At 45.7% G+C, this 24,982-nt stretch overlaps 1 protein-coding gene across 1 annotated transcript in view; it reads left to right on the top strand.

The window, feature by feature from the left end:
* Window positions 1-24,982, top strand: part of NPR1 (natriuretic peptide receptor 1) — an 806,130-nt gene that overhangs the window by 246,171 nt on the left and 534,977 nt on the right. Inside the window, exon 4 of the mRNA XM_069218195.1 lies at window positions 23,436-23,571. Coding sequence (XP_069074296.1) covers window positions 23,436-23,571 — 136 coding nt within the window. The remainder of the gene's footprint in view (window positions 1-23,435; window positions 23,572-24,982) is intronic.

Raw genomic sequence — 24,982 nt, 5'->3', positions numbered from 1 at the left:
GTAGGGCCAATCGTGCACCCCACTTAGAAATCGATCTGGCCAAGACCATTTCCTGATGGCCTCTGAAAGGTTTTTATACGCAAGCCAGGGCCTGTACGATGTCATAGCAAAAGCAGGACAACTTGCTTTGAGATCTGCAAAGAAATTGTGTCACATATCAATTCGAAGTACCTAGTTGTGGTATGAGAGGCATGACATTACATTAATTTTATTGTCATTGATCTGACCTGATCATGAAATTGAAAGTTGGAACCATTTCCTTTTGTAGGGCTCACATGAGCTTCAGATAATTTGCAATGAAATGATTGACCACCCAAGGAGATAATTGTACGCCCTGGTAGATAATCGATTTGGAAGTCTGTGTGTAAGGTGCCCCCATGTGAGGCTGATTATTTCATATATATTGAGATTAAGTTTAAAAACTGCCACTTTCTGAAAGGGCTGCAGGATTTATATCAGATTTGGGAGTGATGCTGTAGAGGAGTTCCAAGTTAGAAGTATATCATTCATAAATAACATGATTTTATGTATGTATGTATGTGCCGAATGTGATCTCTTCGAGGTCAAGCTTTTTCCTTATTTGGAGGTACATTTGTCTATCCACAATAAAGCTATATTGTCCAGATGGACCTAGCCAGGCATAGGTCTCTAATCTCATTGCCAATATTTTAGTGAAAAGTTTTACATAAGTGCTCATAAGATGTTCATTAAGACAGTAGGCATGTAAGGTACACACTGTTTATGATCTTGCCCTGACTAATTTGAGGGGTATGAATGCTTCTTCCAGAGAGTTAGATGACCCACCCCTGTCGTTGGTTCATTCAATAAGATAGTCAACCTAGATGCAAATATGTGAGGGAAGATCTTATAGAATTGATGCCTGAAGTCGTCCAACCCAGGGTGTTTGCAAACCTTAAGAGTGTTAATGGCTGTAATTACCTTGCCAACAGTTATGGGGCATCTCGTACCCATCCTTGGGCTTCTAATAGGCAAAATATAGAGGGCATCTCAAGGTTAGTATCTTGTACCCAGTCAAGGTGTGCCTCTACAATGAATAGAAAGTATAGAAAATGTGAGACTATTGTTTTATGCCAACAGGGAACACCTGTCAGAGGAAAGTATCCAAGCAATGTAGTTATTTTCAATCTTTCGTCTACGCAAGCATGCCAACTGCTGACCCACCTTGTTGTCTTGGTCAAAGGTTTTCCTTATCAAATGGAATAGCAATTTATCAGCCTTTACCCCACAACACCGTGAACCTATGGAGCGAGAGGGAATACTATCTGCCTCCCCAAATGCCCTCTTGTGGTTTGTGTTCCTGAACTCTAAATTTAAGGGATGCCATAGAACCTATACATTTTTCTGATGTCAGTGCCCTGAAGGCATTCCACAAAGAGCTGGAGCTCCTTTTCACCTGTATTATCACGGATAAGTAATCCATTATTTGAATAAGCAAGTCAGATCAATGTGCTGGATCAACCCAACATGCCTAGGTCTTTCCTCAACTTCCTACAGTTAGATATTTTCAATGTGTAATCTGGAGATAAAGTCACTAGTACCTGATCTGAAAATGTCTTTGAGTATATTTCTACCTCTGAAGTGTCCACAACTAAGCTATTGCTGCCCAGCATGTAATCACCCTCAGGCATATAGCTGATCTTCTGCATATCTCAAGCTTCACAGAGTTTATAGGCATATACTGTGGCAGCCCTGAAAAATTGTCTCTCCTTCTGCCGCTGGTGGGTGTCCGTAAACCTTTTGAAATATTCCAAAAGGGCCAAATGTCCCAAAACAAACAATGACATTTCACATATGAATCCATTAGGTTCCCCTACTGCAGTTGGTGCAGCACCCTCCCTGTCACCAAAGTGTGAAATGTCGCCATCATTATCGATGCTGATCTTTTATTGGTAGCCCAGGTAGCCAAGGACTCTGACACCTGCTTTCTGCAAACAAAAATTAAGAATGTTACCTTTTTCACAGCTGCAACAACAGATTCCCATAGTCTACTCCTTAGTCCAATATAGTCTGTATTATGCCAGTACTATTTATATGGCAACTTCCATCTAACTGCTTGCAAGCTACAAACAGTTCATGATGGAGCTGCATACTCACTTACCTGGTTCCTGAGCCAGATCACATCAATTAAGTGCTTTGCATACTTCACTATCTGTTAGTTCAAAGTCTGAGCTGTCAAATGCTGGCCCATTAACCTGTTCACTTGCCTTTGGAGTTCTAAGGATCCTCCAGTAAATCTCTTGCAGCCTAACCCTGACTGTTGGTTCACTAAAACATCAGCTTTCCCTCTGCCCACACCAACCAGGTTGTTTACTCAGCAGCACAATCTGTCCTTCTGCAATGCCACTGTGCCAGTCATTGCTTGCACTAACCTTGAGCCACAAACTCTCTGTCACGAGCCGTGCTCCAACCCACGGGTAACACGTTTGCGATTCATCCCCCTTCCAACACTAGCCATGGCTTATCCCACGCCTAAAGCTAGTCATGATATATATCACTTCAGGCACCATGCATGATCCTCCACATTGCTGAAACATGCATGATCTGTCCGGTTACTGTCACTAGCCGTGATCATACCGGGACCCATTGGGAATTGCTGTAAACACAGGGATGGTGGCCTGCTGAAGACAGAAGATCACCATTTCTGTGTTTGTTTTTAAATAAAACAACATTTTTTTTTTAATGCAGCCCATTTTCCTTTAAGGAGAAAGGGATGTGTTTCAAAAACAAAAATGAAAAGTTTTATTTTCATTTTTATAAGAGCAGGCATGTCGTCCATGGGACCATTGCCTTCTCTTAAAAACCTTTTTAGGACCATTCACTTGGGGACCGCTCCCCATTTGCGAATGGGTGACCACCAAATTGAATTTGGTGGTAAAAAGTAAACATTTTGCAATCTCATTCTGGTTGCAAAACATTCATACATACCACTGCAAGTTGTTATTAGTAAGGGATGCATTAAACATGCCCTTCCTAGTACCGAATCCCCAACCCGTTTTACGATTCGGAAATTGGTTACCAAATCGGACTTAGTATATAGGAAAATGCTTTTTTCCTGTCAGAAACGGGCCAATTCAGCAAATCGGTGCATTTGCGAGCTGAATAAAGCTTCATACATCTGGCCCAAAGTTCTTTTATTGCATCCGAGACAAGCTCCAAGGGATGGAGAGGGTCCAAGGCACTAACTTCCTGTGTAGAATGCCTAATTGGTTGAATAATATGTAGGGACTTTGCCGGAGGACATGGACCCAAGTCCTCCTAAAGTACGAATACATAAACTGAGATAATGGAAAAGTCCCTCTAAAACAAAGTCTTTACCGAAAAGTCCAAATACTTTAAATTAGATGAAAATAGGGTGAACAAGATTACATCATTGTTGATCCACAGGTTCCTTGTTTATTTTATGTGAGTAGGGCAAATTGTTTCCAAAGTAGATAACATCAATAATGAGTCCTGAGCAACGACACAGAAGAATCAGCCAACACGTTTTTCGCCCCAACAGGCGCGAAGGCCGGGGCTTTCTCAAGGCATTCAGATTTAGGGTTCAGCAGTACAAAACAATTTGTTGTGTATGATACTTAGGTATGTTCTTAGTCTAAGGGAACCAATAAAGTGCCTAGAGACGCGTCCGTCTCCATGTGAAACACCGGGACGGACACAAAGACGCGGCTCTGCTTATAAATATGTTGCCGGCGTCTTTGCGTCCATCCCGGTGTTTCACATGGAGACGGACGCGTCTCTAGGCACTTTATTGGTTCCCAAAGTTCTTTTATGCCTGAATAATTTAATTGTTGTATTGCTCCAATAAGACCACTTATGAGTGCTGTATGAATGAAGGGGGGGGTGGCTTCGCCGACCAAGATGGCGGGTGCAAGTTAACGGAGCTCCGAGATGGGGCCCCGATCCAGCTATCCTGTCAGCCATCGGGCCGGGGATGGACCGCTGCCGTCTGTGGCACGGGGGTACAGAACTCGCTGCGCACCGGCCGCACTGATTGAGAGGCGAACCGATTCACCAGGAGCCGCGTTGGAACGGATACGGCCTATGCGGAGTTGCACCGCGCAGCAGCTGTGGTGGTGAGGCCGGGCGTGGAGTGCCTGCGGGGAGGTGGTGTGATTCGGACGCGCCCCGCATTGATCCAATGGCTGCTGCTGGGCGGAACTAGGATGACACGCGCCTGCCTGGCCTGAGAGGAGGTGAGACACCGGTGGAACAAGACTGGGGGCTACATTGGAGGAGCCGCAGATGAGATGGAGGCACGGGGAGCTACAGAGGCGCAATAAGGGCCTCGGTGCCCAGAGGAAGCTGAAAAAAACTCTTGGAGGTCACAGTCTTGGTGCTTATCTGTTCAGGGGCCTTAATCTTGTTCTCACTCCAATGAGCTACTGGGACTGTGGTGACTAACGGATGGCCTACACGCCCGCCTGACACTTTTTATGTCCCACGTGGTCTGTGCCTTACCAACTGATTGTTCTGTTATTACGCTAGTGTTTGCTGACCCTCCGTCAGTTTCACAAACCCACAACGTAACTGCTTCTGGCATGGCAACTGGACCAGAGGATATACAGAGGAGTGGCACAGTAGGTAGCTGCCTTGGCTGTGGCCTGTCATCGTCTTTGGGGAGGGCTGCTCGTACTGCTGCGTGTTAAGACTTGCACGCAAGCGGGCGCCCCTGTGCAGCTGGCAGTTAACAACACACCCCAACAGTCGTGGAGACTTACAGTGATTGAATGAGCCTAGAATGCCGGGACCCTGGATCAGATGACATGGGCCGTCTACGGTCTGGCACGAGGGCCAAACAACCAACACTTAAGGGCAGGCCTCTGGACTCTGACAGCAACAAGTTAGACGTTGTGCTGGCTTCGGTGGAACGTTTCGGAGCCTCGCTGGAACAGGCTGGAACCTCAGTGGAGAGTAAGATTGACAAAGTGGCTAGTGATCTCACCCTGCTTTGCGCTGACCACCGCAAAGTAGCGGACAAGACCCGCTCTCTGGAGAGCCACCTTGACGAAATTGATCCTCAAACTACTCATGTGGAGAGCTCATGCAGGCTGTGTTGAGCAGACTGACAACTTTGGAACACCGCCTGGAGGATGCTGAAGGATGCTCCAGAAGAAACAATCTCTGCGTCTTGGGTCTCCAAGAGGGTGTAGAGGGTACAGGTGCAGTCGCCTATGCCACAAACTGGCTCCGAGCATTGGTCCCAGAGGGCACGCTGACATCCTTCTTCTTGGTGGAATGCGCTCACCAGGTCCAGACCAGAGCCAGGCCGTCGGGCAAGGGCTCCCACCCTTTCCTCATCCGCCTGCTACACTGCGGACAGAGACAGCATTTTGCGTGAGGTGAGATTACTCCCGGCACTTCAGGTTGACAATGTGCAAGTCATGATGTTCCCGGATTATACCGTCGCTGTACAGAAGCAATGAGCATCTTTCCTGACAGTGAAATTCAAACTTCACGCCCTCCATCTAACATACTCCCTTCTCTTCCCTGCCAAGTTGTGAGTAGTGCACCACGGAAAAACGCACTTCTTCAACACTCCGGATGACGCCTAGGAGTGGCTGGAATGGACTAGCTTGAGCAGCCAACAGAAGGCAATAGAAGAGAGTGCCAAGCGAGAAAACTCTCAATCATGCAGGCAGAGAAAACGCAAATGAAGTGAAGCCCTCCTCCCACATGCCTGCCATGCTCCCAACTTAGAGCAGATCATACGGGAACATTGACAGGCGCTACAGAATGCAGCAGCCATCACTGAGCTGCCGGCCACATCTGACCCAGAACCAGAGCTGGCGGACTCAGATGCCGTGAACGGCTCCCTCGCTGACCTGCTCTCGGACACTGGCTCCTCGGCTCCCCTTGTGGTGACACTCCAAACAGTGGACAACATCATCTGAACTGCCGCACCTAGCGCGTATGGTCACCCCGCTGGACTTGCGATGACATCGCACAACACGATCTGGGAAATTCGCCAAGTCACATGTTCTACTTGTCCCCCATGCTGACTAGTTGGGCATTGATGTGCCACGCTGCTTCTCACAATTGCTGGGGAAGCTATGATGGATCCCCGCGCAGACAACTTAATCTCATGCCAGACATTGCACAGCTCGCTCATCCGCCGCCCACATCCACACTATATTTGGGGCCTCTACCTCCTTAGGCTCCTCAGCCACCTCCGTCCCATTTTACCTGTTGTTAGTGGGTCTTTCCTGCTTACACTGGTGATGCCAACAGGCAAGTTACATAGTTTGGGTGTATACTAGATGTCCCTCCCCTCTTTTGGTATTTCACAATTTTTTTAAGGCAGCAGTCATTTCTGTACTGCACAAGTTAGGTTTTGACTGGAGCCCGAGTTTCCCCGCCTTCATCCCCTGCACCCTGCTTGGCGGGCGAGTGGGTGTGCTCCTCCCCTCCCCAGGTCCTGACCTCTAGGACATTATTCACCCACCGCTCAGCATGACCTCCACTAACATCCTGACATGGAATGTGCACGGCATACACACGCCAGCCTGCAGATATTCCATATTTTCATACCTTAGGAGACAATTCAAATAGCACTCTTGCAGGAAACCCATCTCACGCACCCGGAGACTGCACAACTGCGGAGGCGCTGGTGGGGGCAGTTGTCTGCGACCCATTACTCCTCCTACGTCAGGAGGGCCCTGATCTGAATTCACCCTGTTCATGGCTGATGCCTGCGAGATTGATGCTGAATGGTGATATGTGTTAGTACGTGGGCGAATGCAAGGCCGGATGATATTATTGCGGTCCATTTACGCACCAAATGTGGATCAGGCTTCTTTTCTCAGCAGGCTCTATGGCCCTCTCTCTAGATGGAGTGACCTCCCCTGGCTGTTGGAGGGAGACTTCAACAGTGTACTAGACCTCCGGATGGATCGATCCTTCCCCCACTACCTGCTGCACCCACAGTGATCGCTGCACGTGCTCTGTGAGAGTGGCACAGGCATTGGTGGCTGTTGGATATCTGGCACCAGCGTAATCCGGATGCTAGAGTCTACTTGATCTTCTCTGCCCCACATCAGCTTCATGTGAGATTAGACAGATTTTTATGCACTACCAACCTAAATTCTTCAGTTTTGGGGACAGATTACTTAGGCCGCACTCATTCTGAACATAACCCACAACTTCTACAGCTGGGTTGGGACATATCTCCCCCCGTGATCCCCACATTGCGATTGCGGTCAGAATTGCTAGAAGATGCTGCTTTCAGGGCATCACTAGAGAAAGCAATCCCTGAATATTTTGAACTCAACGCCGGTTCCACCTCGTCGAGTCCCATTGAATGGGAGGCGTTCAAGGTATTTATACGAGGGCATTGTCTGGGCGCACTGGAATCTGCGCAGATCCGTTGAACATGACCTGGTCCAAGTGGAAAGGTCCCTGTTATCACATGACCAAAGGGTCATTCAGCACTCCACTGCCGCCCCGGAGCTGACGTCTGCCGGTCGGAGCACATGTCCCTGTTAGAAAGGTTGAGGCGTCTTAACTATACAGCGCATTCGACCCGCACACACGCCATCTGGCCTGGCTGATCCGCCAGGAGCAGGATCATGGCTCTGTGGTGGTACTGCGCTCGGCGATGGGCGTGTCAATCCATATATCAGGTGAGATACATGCCGAATTCACCCAATACTACACAACACTGTACCGCTCTTCCACTGTAGCTAATTCAACTGACTATAATGAGTTCTTTTCCCTGAACACTCTCCCCTGTTTGACAGATGAGCAGCATGAAGAACTGGATGCACCCCTAGAATTCTATAAGACATTCTCCTCAGCCATTGCGCCCCGCCTCCTCAGCCTTTAGGAGGAGGCGTTGAGAACTGCAACCCTGCCTGCATCACAGTGGGAGGCACTGTTGGTATCGCACCCCAAACCTGGTAAGGATCCGATGGCACTGGGTTCTTACAGACCCCTTGCAATGCTCAACACAGACTATAAAATCCTGGCCAAAACTCTGGTGATGCGATTAACACCCCTAGTGGACCAGTTAATCCACCTGGACCAAAACGGATTTGTGTCAGACCGCAGCACATCCCTGAATATCAGGCGCCTATTCAGGGTCATGAGGTACTCGATTCAGGACTGGCCTCGGGTGGGTTGCCTAGTGCTTTATCTAGAAAAAGCCTTTGATTCCCTGGAGTGGCCCTACCTGTTTGAGGCACTGTGGCGCTTTGGACTGGGCCCGCGCTTCTTAAGCCTGGCAAGACAGCTGTACACCTAACCACAGCTCAGAGTTAAGATTGGTGTAAACATCTCTGACCCACTGAGGTGGGCAGAATGATCTCACAGGGCTTCCCCCTCTCTCCGTTACTATTCTCGCTTGCCATGGAACCCTTGGCGGTCTAATTTCGCAGGAGGGAGGTGGCCTGGGGCATCCCGTTAGGAGACAGCGCACACATTGTGTCATTATACGCAGATGACCTCCTTTTATACCTCAGAGACATTAAAAACATCCCAGCTGACATTGCGGATATACTACAAAACCTTGCCGCACTTTCTGGGCTGCGGGACAACTGGGTGAAGTCATGTCTTTTCCTTTCGCCCCTGACATGCATGACCCAGGCCGCTGCTTGTTCAGTGTACTTATCCCCTGGCAGCCTAGAACATTCCATTATCTTGGCATCAATATATTTCACACAGAAGATGACCTCCATGATGGTAACCTTAAACGGGCGGTGACCTCCATTAGAGCTCAGGTGACGTTCTGGCAAACCCTCCCCCTCTTGTGATGGGCAGAATTGCCCACCTAAAAATGGTAGTTCTTCCCCGACTGCTCTATTATTTCTCTAATTTACCCTAGTATGTCCCGACCAAATTCTTTAGGGAACTGGAGACTAGAATCAGAGAATTCCTCTGGGGTAAGAGCCGCTGTAGAGTAGCACTTACTAAGATGTACCTGCCCCTGGACAGGGAAGGCCTGGCAGTTCCGAACATAGAGCAATATTATTTGGCCTCCCAACTTCACTGGGTGGCGCTGTGGCTATGTGGTGGCCAGTTGGCGGACACAGCGACTAAAGCACCGCCCTGGACAATGTCTGAAATTCTACACCTCTTCCACCCCCTTACAAAACCAAAGCAACCTGAAGCACCCTTGATGGATGTAGTGCACTGCTGCTACTGCAGAAGCCTGCACCTCACACGCACAAGCATCCCCTATGCACCTGCTGTGGTGCTACTGGGCACGCCACGTGGCTTACAGTACACTAGGAGTACTGAGCTGAGACTTGTGCGAGGTAGAGATACATACATTAGGCGACATATACGAGGAGGGCACACTCCATCCCATTCGCCATTCTGGCGGCGGAGACTGGTCTGTCCACGGGGCAATTCTTGCTGCATAGCTCCCTGATAGCGACACTGAAGAGACACTGGGAGGACATAACAGCCAAACCACCAACACACTTACTACTACAATACATGCACGTCATGGGGCAAGGTAGACACCTTGTAAGGTGGTTCACTGATGCCCTTGCTCACACACGGCTCACAGTTGCACTGAGCTGCGTGCCAGGTGGGAGGCAGACGTGACTAGACCTTGCCCTGACATGACATGGGCTGCTGTGGTGTCAACCCACACTAACATCCCCGCAACTCTAGGTTCTGCCTCATCCAGTTCTACATTCTTCACAGGGCCTATCTCACGCCAGCTACCCTAAACAAATACTATCAGCAGTTGAATGCTGCATGCCCCGGTTGCGCACTGACGGAAGCGGACTTGCTCCATATGCTTTGGTCCTGCCCCTCTCTTAGGGCCAGATGTAGCAAGGGTTTTGCGACTCGCAAACGGCGAAAAACGCTGTTTGCGAGTCGCAAAAGCCTCACCGGAATGCATTTCCGACTCGCAAATAGGAAGGGGTGTTCCCTTCCTATTTGCGACTCGCAATGCTATGCATTTTCATTTGCGACCGCGATTGCGGTCGCAAATGAAAGTGCAGTTACCATCCACTTGAAGTGGGTGGTAACCCAGGCGCAAACGGGAAGGGGTCCCCATGGGACCCCTTCCCCTTTGTGTCTGGAAAAAAAAAAAAAAATTCAGAGCAGGCAGTGGTCCAAGGGACCACTACCTGCCCTGAAAAATACCGAAACTAAAGGTTTCGGGTTTTTTTCAAAGTGCAGCTCGTTTTCCTTTAAGGAAAACGGGCAACACTTTGAAAAAAAAAAGACTGCTTTATTTAAAAGCAGTCACGGACATGGTGGTCTGCTGTCTCCAGCAGGCCACCATCCCTGTGAGTGCCCTGACTCGCTATGGGGTCGCAAATTGCGACCCACCTCATTAATATTAATGAGGTGGGTCTTTGCGACCCCATAGCGACTCGCAGAAGGTGTCTGAGACATCTTTCTGCATTCCAAATTGCGAGTTGCAATTTGCGAGTCGCTGGGACTCGCAAATTGCAACTCGCAATTTGGAGTTTTGCTACATCTGGCCCTTAGTGCCTACTGGTGTGGCGTCACGGGGAGATTGTCGGATTGCATGGCGCGCCCACTTCTGTCCACTAGGAAGGCTTGCCTCCTGGGGTTATACCCCAGGGCCAAAGAGCATAAAGCCTTGTCAAGATTTCTTGACCTTGATCTCCTGACCGCTAAGTGCCTAGTTACCAGGAGCTGAAAAGCCATGGTCTCACCCACATTAGCGGCCTGGGAGAACTCCTTTGCGGTGTGGTCGGAGGCAGAGGGGATGGCGCAGCGTAGGGAGGACAAGCTGGGACTCCGAAAATATCCTTTGGTCATCAGTTGGGATGCGATGCTTGATAAACTGAGAGAGGCAGGGCAGCCAACAAACATGGGCAATACTACGGCCAATGATACACTGTTGATTACTGGATGAACTGTCCACACACAGGGGCTAGCTACTGCATTTGCTCAGATGCATGAACAGTGCCTTCGTCCCTGCTTGCGGGGACCCGCCCCGTGGTGGGTGGGTGGGTGTTATGGGGACGGGCCCCAATGGACCGGTGGAGATGGATGTTTGATTTGTGAGACATGCTGGGACTGTGGGGTGAAGGAGGGGCCGAGGGGAGGCATTCGAAATGGACTCCAAGTTGTTAAATGTTGTTTTGTAATTGCATCGTTATGTCACACAAGTTATGCTGAATCTCCACCTTGAAATGCAGCTATGTGACAAAGCTGTTTGTAATGCATATGTTCTCTATGCCTTTACATGTTGTACTGTAGCCTTGAATTTAAAACTAAAACTATAAAAAGATTCAAGCAAAAAAAAATGAGTGCTGTATGAATGAAAGCCTGCAGCAAGTCTCTGGTGCCAACCATCTACCTAAAACTAAATACCAACAAAACAAACTTCTACTTGTCAAGGGTAGTAAACTGCAACCAGTTATTATGGGTTAGTTAAATAACACTACATTGAATGGATTCATCCCATCTCTGAGTACTCCTGACTTATCTTTTGTCACCTACATTGCAATAACCTTCCCTTGAAAGGCAACTTTAATAAGAACAAACAGAGAAAATAGCACCTTATCGGCTATTTATGCAAGATAAAATCTATTCTGCACATGACCACAACACGATCGCATAAGCACATGTCCTGCCACCCCTCACCATCATTGCCAGAGACAAAGACCTGCTCACTGGCATCCCTGATTCCTTACTCAGGCCACTGAAAAACAACTTCGAACCATCTGACACACTAATGTCTGCAGAACGAAACTTTACCATATCGCGCCCTGGACAGTGCTCTGCTGTCATCTGGCTAGATTGCTCTATAGAAACACATACATAAATCACCTTGAAACCGCCAGATCCACTTCCAGACAGTACCAGCACTAATCATTTTAAATCATTGTGAATCATCTACAAGACCGTAGGCACCAAAATGACTGAAAACCTAGCAGAAATACTTCGCTTACATTTCCGTGTCTGTACCATCTCGAGCACCAACCACGAACCAGACCACGCGCACAGAAAAAACCTTCCCCCCTATGTTCCCTTCTTCTGGAATATGCCCTCTGTAGGTTACTACCATGTCTTCTGACCAACAAAGACCTTCAGCTCTACTCTTCTCTGTGCACTTCTTCCCATCTAATCCTTCTTTATCACACATCCCACTATGTAAATATCGTAAACTGTATATTATTGTAATATTTGTAATTCGCGGCATCTTGTAAACTGAGTCTAACTGTAACACAGTCTGGCTGCCCGTGGCCCTCTATCCTGCACATAAGGACAACTAATGCTCAGCCCTCAATAGGCTGCTCTTCCAGCTCAGAGCCAAAGTTAGGTCTGCAGTATGGAGATCCCCTAGATCGTCCTCAACTAATAACACTAGCCAGGAGGTCTTGTATTCTTCAATTAGTAAGTGATGCTCCAAACCCAGGTCTTCAAACAGTGGTGATAGTCACCATGTCCCTGACTCCTCCACTCAGTAGCTGGTCTTTGTCTCATCAGTCTCTGCTCAGTCAGTAAGGGAAAATCCTCACTATGGGTCAAATGTAGGTTATTTCCATTCTCAGAAAGTGGTTGAAAATTACGCACTGACGTTTTGCTAATGGAAAATAGTTTTGTGAATCGACCTATTTACTAATCGATTGATTCCCAACATTTCAAATCATAGTGTGTCGCAGTCCGACCTACCTCATCATTATTCATGAGGTTGGTGATAAACTGTGACTCACTACGATTGGATGCCATCACAGAGAAGGTGGCATGTTGATGTCAGCAGGCCAACATGACTGTAATTGCATTTAAATAAAGTAAACAGTTTTTAATGCCACCTGTTTTCCTTAAAGAATAAAGGGCTGCATTTAAATAGAAAGGTTTATTGTTTTTAAGGTTTGGTTTAGAGTTGGCAGTGGTCCCCAGTACCACTGTCTACTCTCCAACAAACCTTTTTTTTTTTACATTCACAGTGAGGATGGGGCACCAAAGCAATCCCTTCCTTTTTGCGAATATGTCATCACCCCCAACTCAGCATAACTTTTCAATGTTATGCAATCGGATTTCAGTTGCAAAACCTTGATACATACTATACCGAAGACCTATTTGAAAAGGCTGCCTTAAAAAAGCTCCTTTCCAAAAAGCAAGTTTTGGATGACATGTTACTGCATCACAAAATGTGCTTGGTACATTTAAAAAGGCCATTTGTGGTTGAAACCCTGTTATTTTGTAAACCACAGGCTTTGCATTAACAAAATGACTTTGCAAATCTGGCCCAAAATCTTCTAGGGTCCTGTACTCTGTAAGTGGTGATCTTTACCCCAGATCTTCGTGTCATCGGTTCATCTCAATACATTATGGTCCTCACCTAGTCCTTTGCCCCTCCACTCCGTAAAGGTTTATCCTTCCCACAAGATTAAGTCACCTCCCTTCCCTCTCTCAATGAGTTGTGATCCTGAATAAGCCCTTGGCTCCTCTGCTGAATAAATGTTGATCTATAGTATACGAGATGGTCTTAACTGGATGCTTCTTGAGCACTTTGTGGCCCAGTCAAGGGTTCGAAACGCTGTACAAATGTACCAATACAATACGTTGTACGTGTTGATCCTACCTCAAGGGACTTGGATGCTCTTGGATGATGTGCCCACCAGAGGACTGGCATGCTGCTAGCAAACAAGCTGGATCAGGGGAGTAGCTCAAAAAATAAATTACCCTCCCACTTGAAACTAAAGCTCTTACGGAAACAAGCAACCAAAGCAAGTCATTGTGAACCCCCCACCCAGAAAAGCTTGCTTGTCTCTTCCATCCAAGCATCTATCTATTCACCCTTTCATTCTTCCATCTACCTTCTGATAGCCACCATTCCACTTTTACATACTGTCATCCATTCAGTCTTTCATCCATTGTTTATTCTGTCACCATTACATCCATCCACCTAGCCATCTGTCCGCCCATCCATAGCCAAACATCCATCCATCTTCAAACCTATTCATCAAACATATCCATCCATCCTTTCAGTCAGTCATCCATCCTTTCAGTTATCCAACATCCTTTCATCCTTCCTTTCAATCATCCATCCTTTGCCTCTTCCATCCACCCTTCAACCACCCATCCACCCCATCATCCACCCACCCCTTTCAATTAACTGTCCGTCCTTTCACTCACCCATCCATCCTTAAAGTAATCCATCCACCCTTTGACCCATCCATCCATTTACGCTTTCACTCATCCATCCACCTTTTCACTCATCCATCCATCCACTCACCCTTTCACTCATCTGTCTGTCCACCCTTTCATCTATCCATCCTTCTACACTCCCCTTTACTCATCATGCATTCTTTCATTCATTCATCTTTACAGCCATCCTCTCACCCCTCCACCCTTTCACTTATCAATCCATCCTTTCACTCCGTCCACCCAGCCACCTTCCAATCCATCCATCTACTCATCCATCCAGTCACCCTTTCACTTAGCCATCCATCCTTTCATTTACTCATCCATCCATCCTCTTATCTATCCATCTACGATTTCACTCATCCCATCCATTTACTCTTTCACTCATCCCATCCAGCCATCCGTTCACCTTTTCACTCGTCCATCCTTCCATCCGTCCATCTTTCTTTCACTCATTCATACTTTAATCCATCCTTTCACTCACTTATCCATCCATCCACTCACTTACCCAACCTTTCACGGTAATTATAAGCCTTTTCTGGAGAGGCCCATCACCAACCTCACCCCTGCTGCTAAAGCTGGGGTTGACAGCGTCGCTGAGCTGGATGCCTCTCGGAGCCCAGCACATTGTCCATCTCGAAGCCCAGCACAGTTGCGAGCTGGAGCTGTGTAGAGAGGGTTCTACCACAAAATGGAAGTTTTAATATCAGCATGCACTTATATCAGCTTCACAATGTTGCCTCCCGACACTGTCAAGATAGGTTAATGGGAGTTACTGATCTTGATATTTTGACCTGCAACCATGCTGAGCTGCCTGTGAGGGAACATGATTGCTTATGAAGGAAATGGGAGAGAGGATCTGTAAGGAAGAAGGTGCCCCGGACGGTGCAGCTTTCGAACATGTTTACCTGTAGAGATGCTAACAAGCAGGAAAGTCGGAACATACAGTAGTAGCCCTAAACCAGTGATGGTCCTCAAAGCCCTCAATGCAGCTGGCTGATGTGGTCCATTCCACCCTGCCACCACCCAGTGCCCAGCCTATCGGCAACGAGGTCTTGCTGTCAGGATACAACTGTACACACCTGCCCATCAACCTGATCCCTTAGTCTAGTAAAAGTAGCTGGATATACAAACATCACTTGTGTCTAGACTCCTTGAGAGAACAAGGTGTGAGGCTGCAGGCGTGAAGATACAAGCGTGGGAAGGTAGGTGTAGGAATAAAATTGTGAAAATACAGGCGTGCGAACAAGGGGGTGAAGATGTAGTTGTTAAGATGCAGATGTGAGGCTAGGTGTAAGGATGCAGACATGCGGCTGCAGGTGTGAGAATTAAGGGGTGAAGACACAGGCGTCGGGATTCAGGCATAAAGGTTAAACGTGTGTAGATGAAGATATAGTTGCAAAGATACAGGTGTGAAGATTCTGATGTTATGATACAGACGTGAGGTTGTAGGTGCAAGGATGCGGGCGTGATGCTGCAGACGTGAGGACAGGTGAGAAGATAAAGGTGTGAGGATACAGGGATGAAGATATAGTTGCAAAGATACAGGTATGAAGATGCAGACATGACGATACAGACGGGAGGCTGTAGGTGTGAAGTTGCGGGCGTGGGGCTGCAGACGTGAGGACAAAGGTGAGAAGATAAATGTGTGAGGATACAGGGATGAAGATATAGTTGCAAAGATACAGGTGTGAAGATGCAGACATGATACAGACGGGAGGCTGCATTTGTGAGGATGCGGGCGTGAGGCTCCAGATATGAGGTCACAGGTGTGAAGATAAAGGTATTGGAACACAGGTGAGGTACGGGGTAAAACATAACTGTGATCATAACGGTGTGATGATGATGTAGGCGTGAGTATACGGGGTGAAGAGACGGGTATGAAAAAGACACGAGTGAGTATACTGGGGCACCATATGTCATGTTCTAGTCATGGAATGGGAGCTGTGCGGGCCCCATATACAGGGGGTGGTCCCCTTCCGTGATGCGGATGCACTCCTGAAGCCTATGCCAGAGAAGGTGCACAGCATGTCAGGGTCAGGAATAGGGTCACCATGGAAACCTCAGCCATTAAAAACTGAGAAAATATAAGGAGCTGCTGGCGCGCGCTCCCTCCTCTAGCCCTAGAGACATGTGAGGCTCTGCCCTGGCAACCAGAACTCTGCTCCTTAAGGGTCATTTAATGAGAAGGACCAGCGTGGAACCTGTGGGGAGGGTTCGCTCAGAACGCGGGGAGCTGTGCACGGGTTGTATGGGGGGCCAGAAGCGGGCTCACTGAACCGCCCAGTGTGCGAGGGCTTTACACGGGATATATACCAGAGGCCTCCAAGAGCATTATACTGAGGCCTCTATCGGTGCACGGTATGTGCACTTGTATAAGTGCTTCCCATGCTGCCCTGTACCAGTGCCCCAAGGTACAGTATACTAGTGCTTTCGCAGGTTCACTATAATAAAGCTTAGCCGAGTGCAGTAAACTGTTCCCCCCCCTAGATGCTGTACACTAGGGCGCTCTGTGCACCATACTGGTGCTCCCTAGATATACTGCTGTAGTAGTGTTGATTCAAGTGGGGTACACTAGTACTTCCTAAGTGCAGTTTGGTAATAGTGCTCACCAAAGTGCAGTACACTAGTGTACCCATCCTTGGTGCAGTGCACTATCATTTCCCATGTGCAAGTGCAAACTACACTAGTGTAGTGCATCCTTGGTGCAGCAGACTATCACTTCCCATGTGCAGTATACTAGTTGTTCCACAGGTGTGCTACTGAGGTGTCTATTGAAGTGCAGGAATGTCAGCGTGACAGTGCGGTCATTTACAACACAGCAATCATAACGTGATTACCTTTACATAATGAGATTTTATAGTGTGGTTTGTTAGCGTATGTGGAAGTGCTATTTTTAACAGCCACATATGTGTGTGTGTGTATCTTTTTAATATTAAAAATATATTCCTTGTTTATAGATCATGTTGTAAGTATTGTTGGCTTTAAATCACTCCCACCTCACGCCCATCACTTTCACTCGTTGGTGGGCTTTCCTTAAAAAAATTATTTGTTATCATTGGTAAATGCTTTATGTTTGTCCCTCCTTGGGGCGGTTTTGTTACTGCGTTAGTCACCGAACCTGTTGCATGGAAAATTGCCCGTTCGCACACATGCTCATGGCTGCCATGGTGCTTTGAATCGACTCGCTTATGTCAACTGTTAACTTTTCATTTTCAATTTATGTGGCTAGAAAAGTCCAGTTAAGAATTTACAACGTGAATAGCTCTAACTCGAGAAAACGTGAGACCCATTGCATTGCGAATGCTTGTTTAATTATAGTAAAATTCCCCTGCACCAAGCCCTTAAACCTAAACCCCCTTAACACTACCCAACCTTGAACATCCTTAGTGCCCATCAACACTACCCATTCCTGAACTCTAAAACCCCTTCCTATCCCCGTAAAACTACCTGTCCCTGAATCCTGAAAACACCCTATCATTCTTTAATGCGACCCATCCCTGAGTCCTGAAAATAAACCCTTACTACCCCTTCAAACCACCTGTCCTCAAACCCTAAGACCCACTTACTACTTCTTTTTATGTGACACTAACCCTAAAATACAAAAATATATATTTTTAATTTAGTAAAAAACTGTGGTGTGCACACATAGGCCTACGATTTCACTCACTCATACACACACAAAACACTCACACACATATTTCACAGAAAAAAACAAAGGTTACGTGGCGGTTTAGTTAGGTATGATGCCAACAAGATCTAAGCTTATATTAAAACAAAAAAATCTTGAAATTCACTGAAAAAGTCTACATTGACATTATAGTTAGGTGTTAAAATGATGGAAAACCTAATGTTTAAAAGACAACAAATAAATGAAATTCACCTGTTAGAGTTTACTGAGCTAATAATAACTTGGCCCCATGCCAAGCACTGTTTATGACCTCACATGTTACATCACTCAGGACATGCTAAATGACGTCTTTAATTACACCTCAAATGACGTTGATGACATTACTGATGGCCTCAACCCGACATTGTGGCATCGCATGGAGTTGTAGGCTTGAATTAATTCAACAAACATGGTACATTATTATACATATAGACCTAATGTAATGTTACTTAAAACATTAACAAATTACTTACCTGCAATGTAAAGTATTGCTTTGTTAACATACTAAAATCCCTTTTCTGGTACTTACTTGAAACGTAAAGACTGGGTCGGACTGTGTTGTAGTGACCCCATTGTAAAAGCAGCATATCAAAGTGCAGTATACTACAGCACCCTAAATGCGCAATACTATGACTCAGTGTGTGCAGTATACCTGTGATTCCACAGGTGCATTATAGTAGTACTTGAAGTACAGTGGACTAGTGCACTCTAGTGCAGCATAATAATGGTCCCTAGGTGAAAATGAAAATAAACTTGTAAAACAATCAGATGCCCAAGGGCATCAGGGCACTGAAAAGGTCAAAAGCCCATTCCCTGAAACAGACTAAGAGCTCTAGAAACAGAAACCTAAAGATCGAAGAACCAGGTTTTAAGGTTTTTCCTAAATAAAAGATGATTGTCTAGAGAGAGAACAGCTTAGGGCAGAGTATTCCCAAGCTTGGCAGGTGCATAAGAGAAAGATTTACTGCTGTTTTGGGCACAACAAATTCTGGGAACCACAAGTGGTGTACTGTAAGAAGAGCACAGTTCCCTTCTAGGAGAATACCAATGGAAGTGGTCTGTAAAACAAATTTGGGCCTGCAATTATGTAGCGCATTCTGTGTGTTATAGAGAGTCTTAAAAATGATACGTTTTCTGACCTGGAGCTAGTGGAAAATGTTTTCTGACCGAGAGCCAATGAGACTTAGGGATGTCCAAAATCAACCTAGCTATGGAATTCTACACTGTTTGTAGCCTGTTCAATGAGCATTGCTTAGCATCAAGATTAAGCATGTTGCAGTAGTCCAGATGCGAGATCAAAGCAAGAACCACCTCTTTACAGGAGGCAATAGGGATGTAAGAAAAGATTTTCCGTAAAGAGTGGATAATGTTGAAGCAGGATGAGACCATACTGTTAATGTTAGAGTCGAGAGGCAATTTATTATCAAACATTGCCACCAAGCTCTTGGCCAAGTTAACCAGAGGGGGGGGGCACGAGTAAAGCATCAGGCCACCGGAGACTGGATTACAACAAATACTGAGATCCAAACAAGACCCGAGTTTTGTTTGTGTTTAATTTAAGGCAATTTGCCTTCATCCGACAGCGGATCTCCTGCATGCAGTTTTTAAAATTAGTGGCCACAGAACTAACATCATCAGTGATGGTAACAGTAATGTGTGTGTTGTCAGCATAAGACAACACATGAAGACCAAAGGAAAAGATCAGTTGGGCAAAGAGCAAACGCATTAAGCAGTGTTGGACTGAGGGACCATTCCTGCGGGACATCACACGGTAGAAATAAATATTTGGAAGAGATATAATCACACATGACTGATAGAGACATATCAGACAGGAAAGATCCCAAGAGACTCGCAGCTGCTTCTCAGAGATGCCTACTTCCTGAAAATATGAGACCAAACAAGTGGGTGAGACAGTACTGAAAGCTGTGGACAGATCTAACATTTTAAGGGCCACAGCCTTTTCTCTATCTATCACAGATTTAGCAAAGGGATCAAGCAGCTCATGAGTCATGTTGAAGTTAATACGTTCTTTATTTAAATGTTTTTCAAGCATCTTCACTGGTGATGGAAGCAATGAGAAAGGGTAATATTTTGTAACAGCCTTTGGATCACTCTTAGGTTTTTTTAAGCAAAGGGATGACAATGGCTTATTCCCACTGTGTAGGGAATTGACCTGAGTCAATCACATGATTAAAAAAAGGGGTAAGGTTGATTGGCAATGCAATCTTGCGCCAGGTGCAGGATCTTAGAAGAGCATGGATATAACAGGAATAAGAGCCTGCACTTGAGAGATGGATAGAGAGGACAAGGAGGAAAAGATTGAGCTGGTAGATGGCTTCTCAATTCTATTAACTACAGCACAGAGGTCGCCTGGGTTATTAATACCAAACTCAGAATAGATGTCACTTATTTTATTTTGGAAGAAGATAGCTATCTCATTACAAGCGACTGAGACCACTCCATGTTGACTTGAGTGCTGGACCTGAAAGAGTGTTGACAAGTTTGAAAAGATCCTTTGATGGGTCTGTGGGTTACTGACGCTCTGGATACAGTACTTAGATTTGGCTTCAAAGACTGCACGTTTGTACTCAAGAATAAGAGATCTGTATTTCACTTTTTCAGAGGGATTGTGAACAAAGCACCATTTGCACTCTTGTCTGCAACATTTTTGCTCCCACTCTGTAGGACTTCTGAGAGCCAGGGAGCAGGGGGTTTATCTTTAACAGGGATGGCAGATTTAAAAAGAGCAATGATGTCAGGAGCACAAAACTAGGCGCCGCTATATCAGTGTTGTGATAGGGGATAGGAGAATTAACAGTGATTGCTTTGCTAAACTTACTGGACGAGATGTTTTGCCAACTTTGCCATTTCAGGTTGGAGTGGATTATGTTAGGCTGGGTCCTCAGGCCAGTAACAACAAGAGAGAAGCGTACTGCATTCAGACCAGTGAAGGGGGAGTACGTCCTTAATGCAGAGATGAGAGTTAGTGGGCAAGATGCCATCTAGGGTGTGACTGGACAGATGGGTCGGGCGCATACCAATTTTGTGAACTAAAAGCTGCCAAAGGTTTTGATAAGTCAAGTACCATCCCTACACAAATATGATTTGAGAGGAAAAGTAAAATCTCCAAGGATTGTAAAATTAGATTTAGACAAAACAGATTTTAAATAGGTACATGAAGAGTTAACAAAAGCAGCTCTTGTTCCCAGAGGGTGCTACACTAAGAGGCTAGAGAAGATGCAGAAGGTAAGATTTTTGAGGTCAAAAGTGACTTCTTCGCGCAGCAAGGAAGGAAAGGGAACCATATGACATTGAAAGCGTTCCATTGAATAATCACAAGTCCACCTCCCATTTGTTTGTGCAATCCAACCTACAAACTGCATGGCCAGCTGGAACGGCTTCTACAAAATCAGGACCAGAATGAGCACGTGCCCATGTTTCAGTGACGAAAACACAATCAGGGTTACTGGTTTGCACTAACTCAAAACACTCAAATGTATTTCTCAATAGAGAGTGGGTGTTAATAAGATAACAAGTAAGGCCACTAAAGACTGAGAATGGGCCTTTAAACACAGGTTGTACCGTTCCAACTATGAAGCATGCTTAGTAAACTTATCCGTGCAAAAGCCACACTTAGGACAAGAGGCGTCTGTGAGATCAAACGCCGTTAGCCTATTTAAACTATGGCCGAGAACACTTATCATTGATATTGAGCCTCAGAAGAAGATTACAGGAATAGACCAAGATATTGCTTCAGATTGGATCTGAGAGCGAAGAATCAGGGGTTCTGGCGCAAAACGCAGTCCGGGCACAGACAGGCTTGCCTTTGGAGGCAGCTATGCGGACGCGTTGCAGGTGGATAAAAAAAATCCAGCATGCAAGCACCTGCTACAGCGTTCCTTGCCTCATGCAATTTTCAGGCAACAATAAATATAGCAAAATAACTCTGGTGATTAATGTCCTGCCTGGAGCCACATCAGAGTTTTCTTTGGTGTACGTTTTAAGGTAGCGTAGAAGGTTAATGTACCAAGCAGATCACAAAGTGCAAATAATACAGATAGGTCAGTAGGTTACTACATTTGTCAGAGCGGTTAAAATCCTAATAAGGAACAGTAAACTCTTAAGTGTCTTCAAAGAGGTGCATTCATACTGCAAGGTATAGATGAGAGCGTTATGAATGTTTCTCGTGCCTTTCATTATCCTAATTTTTTTTAAAAAGCTTAATTTGGATAGAAATCAATTCTTATTATTAAAGAGAACCCTAACCATGGTGTTACACTGTACGTTTTGAATTTGTGCTTCTCTAGATCAAGTAATCTTAAACTATACAGCCTTCTGGTATGGATGACATGTGACACCCCTACACTTTGTAATCCTCTGTCTTACGTAACATTTCTTATACACTGATTTACACACCATTGATTGTCTCTGTGTAATGTGTGTGCATAGTAAAGTGCTCTGACTTCCTACACTGGTATGAGTGGCACTATAAAACAAATCAAGTGCATCTGAGAGAGACTGCTTAAAGAGAGTTTAGGGGCACTATTAAATGGTGGTCAGTGGGGAACACAAACAAACATTGTTGCACAGGGCGCCACCAGCAGTAACAATGCAATGAGTCTTGCCCTTGCTACAGTTGACTTTTCCTGCCACATAAATTTTAAATGAAAAGTAAAACATTACTTGACAAAAGCGAGCTGATTTAAAGCGCCATGGCCACCAGGAGCGCAATTGGGAGACACAAAAGGAAAAAGAAGTTTGCTCACAGTCAAACATATCGGCAATTGTGCAGTTATCAATGTAACGGGGTCAGTGTCCAAGGCTGTAACCAAACCGCTCCAAGGCACACAAAAGTTAAGCATTTACCAAGAATAATAAAGGATTTTTGAAAGGCAAGCCCAAAAACGAGTGAAAGTGATGGGCGTGAGGTGGGTGTGGTTAAAAGCTGACAATACTTAAAACAGGTCAAAACGCTTGTGCCCTCAACCTTAAAAAAAAAAAAAAAAAAAAAAAAAAAAAAAGTGGGGGAAATAAAATACAAAATCGAACTGGATTTCAGCAACTCCAAATGGGGCTCACAGGCTCCCCTGTGAGGCCAGTTTACTAGGAATAGAAAGCGAAATAAATAAACCATGAAAAAGAAAAAATATAAACGAAAAATAGCATGCTATTTTCAGGCATTTAAAGAGATGGGACCATCCTCAAGACTGTTTAATGATTTTGAACTGTTGGACTGAATAGTTTCTTTTGTGAGTGTGTCATCGTTTCAAAATAGCCAACTATTCCTGAAATATATGCCTCTGAATTTCATTTTCTTCCCAAAAAATGTATACATAATTTGTTTTTTCTGACAGCATAGTTAGTCTTTTTCTTCTACATGATTTAATCAATAACACGCGATCCCACGGCCCCGTAATAGCATTGGCCCGGACTCTGCAGATCCTTCCCCGGGTGCACCATACCAGTGCTCCCTTGGTGTAAAAAATGTCCCATCTGTTCCTCAAATGCAGTAAAAAAAAAGGCACACATTTTATCAGAGTACACAGTTTTTCCCATCAGAAATTGAAATGTAAACAAATTGATTGTAATTAAATATATATAAATATATTTACATGTATAGATCTCAAAATGGTTCTGAGTTGGTACGTTTCTGTTTCAGATGAATTACATAGCTGCGGGCTTTCATGACGGGGTCCTGCTGTATGCCCAGGCCATCAATGACACGTTAGCTGAAGGGGGGAGCCATCACGATGGACCTGCCGTCACGCGTCATATGTGGAATCGGACCTTTTACGGTGAGTGCACTACAGTGCTTAATTTGTGCCGGAGCTTGCAGGTGGTGGGTAACAGAAATCATTTTTGTTAGCCGGGTGAAAAAGATAGCAGCATGATACCGCAGGAGGACGCTTAAACTAGGAAAACAATAAAAAGAGGGCAAAGTAAGCTAAAGAGACAGGAAGTGTAGGGTGGTGGAATGACTGGTGTAGCATGGATGGCAAGGGCCCTAATGCAAGAATGGAGAACGGGCCAGGTCTTCTGCTAGTTTCATATTAAAAAACAAAAAAACAGCTATAAATTGGGTGCAGAAGGCCACTTGGAACCGGTGCCATTGCACTTGCTGCACTATTGCTAGCCACGCCCTTGGGAAGAAGAAAAAGGCATGAAATGAATCAGGACTAGGCAGCCTTAGTTTATCACTGGACTGTTTTTTTTTCACAAAGTAAATATAAGGCCCGGTTGGGAAGGTGTCACCCATCAGCAGGGAAGTGATGAGGCTACAACGAGGAAAGTGTAATTTTCCAGCAGTTAACGGTTTAACTGTACTGGGCAGAGTGTTAACTCAAGTAGAGACAAAGGAGCTCACCTGCAGTAGGAAGGAGGCACCGACCAGGAACAAAAGGGGATTTGTGCAGAGGTGACATGTTAGCCTGAGCAGCACAAGGGGGCATGCTGCAGACAGCAGGTTAGGCTGCAGAGAGAAAGGACCACTTTCATGAACAACTTCAGACTAGCAGTTTGCAAGGAGAGGCATCTCTTGCTTTGTCAAAATGTAAATTCCAGTCTGTGCTAGCTTTTGTTGCATTCATTTGCAGTGTTCACAGCAAGCTGTGGCTCACTGTCTCACTTCTTTCCCCTTCTGCCTCTGATCAAGAACTGTCACCTTCATGTTGTTTTGTGCCCCATCCGCTCTCTCCCTCCACCCACGCTCTTGCGCCACTCATCAGCTCTGTTGTCCATAGCATACACTCCACTTCACTTACCGTATACTCACTGTAAATAGGCGCTCTCACTCAGTTTTTAATTTAAGCCGGTGGTTGCACAATTGATCCTCTGTTGTCCACCCGTGTTTGGCTGTGTGTCTGTATTACTTAATAACTTGTCTGCAACCAGTGTGTTCCTCCTTTGCTCATCATGGTCATCACATGTTACTGTTTATCTTAATTCTAGTGTAAATTATTACTTAACACATATATCATGGAAGGTACATGTGCGCCTACAACATTTGTAGACGCCAGGAGAACCTGCAGTAGAGTGGGACCAATGGAAGGAGGGTTTTGAGGCTTAGAAATGAAGGTGGGGTCATTTTTACAGACAAATGCAAATGAGTTCTCCTCAAGCTCTGTTTGGGGGAAGAAGGTAGGAGAATACTCAAACATTTGCAGACTCAGATACATGAAGATGAAGACCAGGGAGAAAACAATTTAG

The sequence above is a fragment of the Pleurodeles waltl genome, chromosome 12 (genome assembly GCF_031143425.1).
Source record: "Pleurodeles waltl isolate 20211129_DDA chromosome 12, aPleWal1.hap1.20221129, whole genome shotgun sequence".
NCBI lineage: Eukaryota > Metazoa > Chordata > Amphibia > Caudata > Salamandridae > Pleurodeles > Pleurodeles waltl.
The sequence above is the reverse complement of the archived record's forward strand: the minus strand, read 5'-3'. Positions and strand labels throughout refer to the sequence as shown.